The following is a 4,933-nucleotide window of genomic DNA, read 5'->3' on the forward strand; positions in this document are numbered from 1 at the left end:
TGTTGAGTTTAGGGTATGGGGTATATATCTTGATATGATACACGTTCCCACCAAATTTCGTGCTTGTAGGTTGAACGTGGACGAGGGGCTAATTTTTTGCAATATTCTAGGTGGCGCTAGGGAGCCAATTTGCCCCGCCCATCCGCGAAACCCACAAAATACGAAATTTTTCACCAGTCCTGACATGCGTGCCAAATTTGGTGAGTTTTTGAGCATGTTGCGGCCCCGAAAATGGCGCTTACTTTGCAGATCTGGGCATTTACAGCCAAGTTACTACAACTTCCTGTTTCAAGGCGAATCATCGAGGCCACGGACACACCCATCGACGAAAACGTGCAGATAGCACAACTTTCCATCGTCAATGCCTTTAGAAGGCACAGAAATTTGAAGTCGATCCAACTAAATCCCTAGGAGGAGTTCGTTAAAGTACGGAGTGTGTAAATCGTCCAAAAATGGCGGTAAAATGATAAATGGCCGACTTCCTGTTCAGTTTAGGATAGTGCAATGTCCAATTTTTATTATTTTTATTTTTTTATTTTATAAAGATCCTTTAAGTGATTTCTTTTTTCATAAAAACATATTCTTCATGGGCCAACAATTACTGGTGTAGTAATTGTGCAGTAAATAGGTAAAAAACTACCAAAGACACAGCATAAATGTAGAGCTGATAAGTAATAAAAAAATATTACATATAGTTTGTCATGTAAAAAAAAATGTTTTTTTTTTCACTAAAATGTTTTAGTGAATTTACTAAATCTGTTGACTTTAACAAATAATAAAACATAAAACAAAAACACCAACATTTTACAATGTTAATTTAGACACAATTTTATTTGTCAGTAGGACTTATATGTTGTTTTTCCCATCATATGTTCCTTTGTATTTTGCTCAGGCTTATATAGAATGATATAACATTTAGGTACAAATATGCAGAATAGTAAACCAAAGCTTGAGGCTAAAATAGCAAATATCTCCACAGCTACAGTGAATTTTCCAGGAGAACTGACATAAGCTGGGATGAATGTGATCCATACAGCACAGAATATGAGCATACTGAATGTGATGAATTTGGCTTCATTGAAGTTATCAGGCAGCGTACGAGCCAAATAAGCCAAAATGAAACACAAGAGACCTAGTAGGCCAAAATAACACAGAATAGCCCAGAAACTTATAGTAGAACCCAGATTGCACTCAAGAATGATCTTTTCCTTGTAATGTTTCATATTTTTGTAGGGAAATGGAGGAGATATTGTTAGCCAAAGCACACAGATAAGAACCTGTACAAGTGTAAAGGCAAGAACACTGAGTCGTTGTTGTGAAGGCCCAAACCATTTCATGACATTACTTCCTGGAAGTGTAGCCTTGAAGGCCATTAACACCACTAATGTTTTCCCCAGAACACAGGAGATACAGAGGACAAAAGTAATCCCAAATGCTGTGTGACGCAGAATACATGACCATTCAGTGGGGCGACCAATAAAAGTAAGTGAACAGAGAAAACACAGAGTCAATGAGAAGAGCAGCAGGAAGCTCAGCTCTGAATTGTTGGCTTTTACTATTGGGGTGTCCTTCTTGCTGTAAAACAGGATGGCCACCAGCACAGTTAATCCTACTCCGAACAGTGAGAAAAAGACTAGAACTATACCCATAACTTCTGTGAACGACAGAAACTCTACAGCCTTTAACACACATTTATTTTTCTCAGCATTAGACCAGTATTCCCCTGGACACTGCTTGCAGTTAATTGAATCTGGAAAGGAAGTTGTGATCACTATAGTTAGGGGAAAATGATTTCTTTGAACTCCTTTTACAATATACTGCATCCTGAACAGCAAAAGAAGAACACAAAACGAGCAACTAAATAGTTTTCTATGAAACTGTGAGATGGGCTGAATACTACCTGTCTCATTACTGATTTCTCCTTCTGCACATGGAATACAGTCATAACAGCAGACAGGTCTTCCTTTCTGTACAGCCTTCCTAGTGCCTGGAGCACAGCTCTCACTGCAGACAGACCTTGGCTTCTACATAGAAAATACATTACATAGTTAACTCTTTACAATAAGGTTTCATTAGTAAACATAAGTTAATGTGTTAATGAACACAAATTAACAATGAACAAAACAGTATTTACAGTATTTCCTAATCTTTGTTAAAAATACAGTCATTCTTTGTTTGTTCATGTTAGATCACAGTGTATTACCTATTTTTAATTGGAAAGATTTTAATAATGTATTAGTAGATGTTGAAATTAACATTCATTTTCATTAATAAATGCTGTAGAATCTTGTTCATATTTCATGTCATCTAAAGTAGTTAACTAACTAACTAGTGAAACTGTATTGTAAAGTGTTACCCATAGTTATTTATACTGACTCTGAAAAAAAAAAATACTGAATGTCGATATTATTGAGTACAGGATCTTGCATGGTTAAAGCATAACATGAAGCTAGTGGAATGTTTTTTTATACTGTTGTGCCCTAAACTTTAAATAGCTGAAGAGCTTGAAGTATCTTTCAAGTAGTATGATAAAGTATCTTTTGTCAACTATTTATTATAAAAGGGACAATTATTTATTTAAAAAAAACGACTGATATTACATTTATTGTAATTTAAACACACCCTGTAGTACAACAAGATTTCCATTTACCTCCAGATGTCCTCCAGCCCAAATAATATTTTTAGTGTTTAGCATAAAGCTCTGGTCAGGGGGCAGTGAGGCATCAAAGTATCCCACTGGTTTAAACTGGAATGATTCATCTAAGTCCTGCTGCCAGTTCACAACTTCATAATGGGCCAATGCACCACCACTGCTTTCAAACCACACATGATCTCCAAACTTTACGGTGAAATTGACTGTTTTTAGAGCTTCAACCACCTATTGAAAAAGACAGTTTTGGTAAATTATTTTTGAGGCATGGGCTATTAACACTTTCTTTTTTTTTTTTACCTGTTTTGGTTGTATTGTCAGACCTTTCACACACCCTTCTTGTTCTTTGCACTTCAATAAACTGTGTAGAGAATAAGCCACTGCATAAACTGCTTTGTAGACATTGCTTGCATATCTTTGTTCAGGCACATCTTCATTGTTTTGTTTTAGTGTAAGTAGATCTTCATATTGCCTGCACCTTAATGGATACTGAGAAGAATTCCCCTCAATCTGTGAGCATGGAAAAGCTGTGTCCCAAAATGCCTTAATAACATAATCTGAAAACTCATCAATTTTGATTTTTCTAAATGCAAACCCCAGTGACCCTCCCATCACGTGAAAACTCTTTGGAGTGATCAAACTCTTTGCAGTTACCCATCCCTCCCCTCCAATCAATTGAAAGCCTGTAATATTCTGAATACTTAGCTGATCAATAAGTAAGCCCATTTCAATAAGTGAAACAAATGCAACAATCACTTTTGCTGTGCTTCTTTTAATTGTGTCGACCGCTTTTCTTAGTTTTTCAGTCTCTGTTCGGTAGAATTTGACAGAGTACTCTACACAAATCCCCTCTTTCTGAGCTGTATTCAGAAATATGGCCATAACATTGTTTCCATAGTCATTGTCACTGTTCACAGCTCCAACCCAAGACCAGCCTAATTGCTTGACTATGTATGCAAGTGCTCTGCCTTGGTGGTAATCACTAGCAATAGTTCTGAAGAATGAGGGGTACTCTTTCCTATTACTGAGACATTCACATGAGGCTGAGGGACTTATCTAGAAAAACAAACAAATAACAAACAAACATTGAAACAGTCATCAGTGTGGTGATTTTGTCAAATGTCTGGTGTCACTACTCCTTACCACTGGAATTTTAAATGGTCCTGAAGTTCTGGACAGAATCACAGTAGCAGAAGACTCAGTTTCTCCAATGATAGCATGTATAGGAGACTGTCCATTGCATCTATACTCAGCAGAAAACTCTGGCCCATTCATCAGTCCCATAGTTGCACTCATAGCAGACAGTCTTGAACCACACGTATCATAAATCCGATAGCCAATAGAAACATTTGGGAGCAAACTTTCACTTCTGTTAATCTCTTCAATTGCAAAAATCATAATTTGAGCCATCCTGAAATCTCTTAAATTCACACTGTGAAAACATTAAACTACAATGATCAATTAACAATTAATAAAAAAAGTAAAAAATACAATATTCAGCTTAAAAAAACAAATTCAGACACTCATTCAGAACTCATAAAACTCATAAACTTTTAAAAACATTATCTAAAACATAATGCTTCCAATGTAACAAACCTGGAGCATGACAGGAGCTGGGGTTTTTGTGTAAACTGAAATGAAGTAAATGTTTCTTTGCTGTGTATTGCAAAAAGTGCACCAATCGTTATATCTCCATTCTTAGAAAGCAGCGGGGACTTAGGTTGTCCTATCATTCGGCAAAGATTGTTTCCCGCCTTGGTATGAAGTTGATGGAAAACCAGGAATATGTAAAGAAAGAGAAGCATTCTAAACATTGAGCTCAGCTGTGGCTGCCAAATGCAAATTACTTGAGAGTATTGGCACTTTTATAGACATAATTAGTATGGATGAATGATTACGAACGTAGCCATTGACCTCACAGGGTAGGTTATGAGTCACGTCTTGCATGTTGTTTTAGTATTTTTTTATCTATATACTGTCACACTTGGTTGCTTGAAATTATACTTTTGCATTAGTAAATATTTATGTTACCGCAATGAACTTACACTATATATGTGTTTGCAAGTTTTCAAGAAGGCCCTGCAGTTTAACTATGTTTATTTTTATAAAGCAACATAACAGGAAGCACAGATTCATTTTTGTATTAATTCTTTTATTGAAATATGTTTCATTGAAATGTACAAAATGAATAACAAAAATGTACCACACACTAGTATTTGCAAAAGTATCAAAATAACTTTATTCAGTGTTTCAGTCCCATGACCTTCATCAGGCATATTCAAG

At 36.0% G+C, this 4,933-nt stretch overlaps 1 protein-coding gene across 3 annotated transcripts; it reads right to left on the reverse strand.

The window, feature by feature from the left end:
- Positions 1-836: 836 nt before the first annotated feature.
- LOC120486008 (extracellular calcium-sensing receptor-like) lies at positions 837-4,470 on the reverse strand. 3 transcript variants are annotated; one of them, XM_089116641.1, is made up of 7 exons: positions 4,247-4,470; positions 3,794-4,082; positions 3,619-3,706; positions 2,951-3,333; positions 2,651-2,878; positions 1,901-2,024; positions 837-1,750 (listed from the first exon to the last, which is right to left on the reverse strand). In XM_089116641.1, exons 1-7 carry the CDS (start codon positions 4,462-4,464, stop codon positions 837-839), a joined length of 2,244 nt encoding a protein of 747 aa, XP_088972767.1. In that variant the 5' UTR covers positions 4,465-4,470. The 3 variants fall into 3 exon arrangements, with proteins under 3 accessions (XP_088972767.1, XP_088972766.1, XP_039537778.2); XM_089116640.1 differs by having other exon boundaries at positions 1,901-2,021; positions 2,951-3,706; positions 4,247-4,455; XM_039681844.2 differs by having other exon boundaries at positions 2,951-3,706; positions 4,247-4,455.
- Positions 4,471-4,933: the final 463 nt, after the last annotated feature.

Source organism: Pimephales promelas, chromosome 10, assembly GCF_988280905.1.
Source record: "Pimephales promelas chromosome 10, fPimPro1.hap1.1, whole genome shotgun sequence".
Taxonomy (NCBI): Eukaryota; Metazoa; Chordata; class Actinopteri; order Cypriniformes; family Leuciscidae; genus Pimephales; species Pimephales promelas.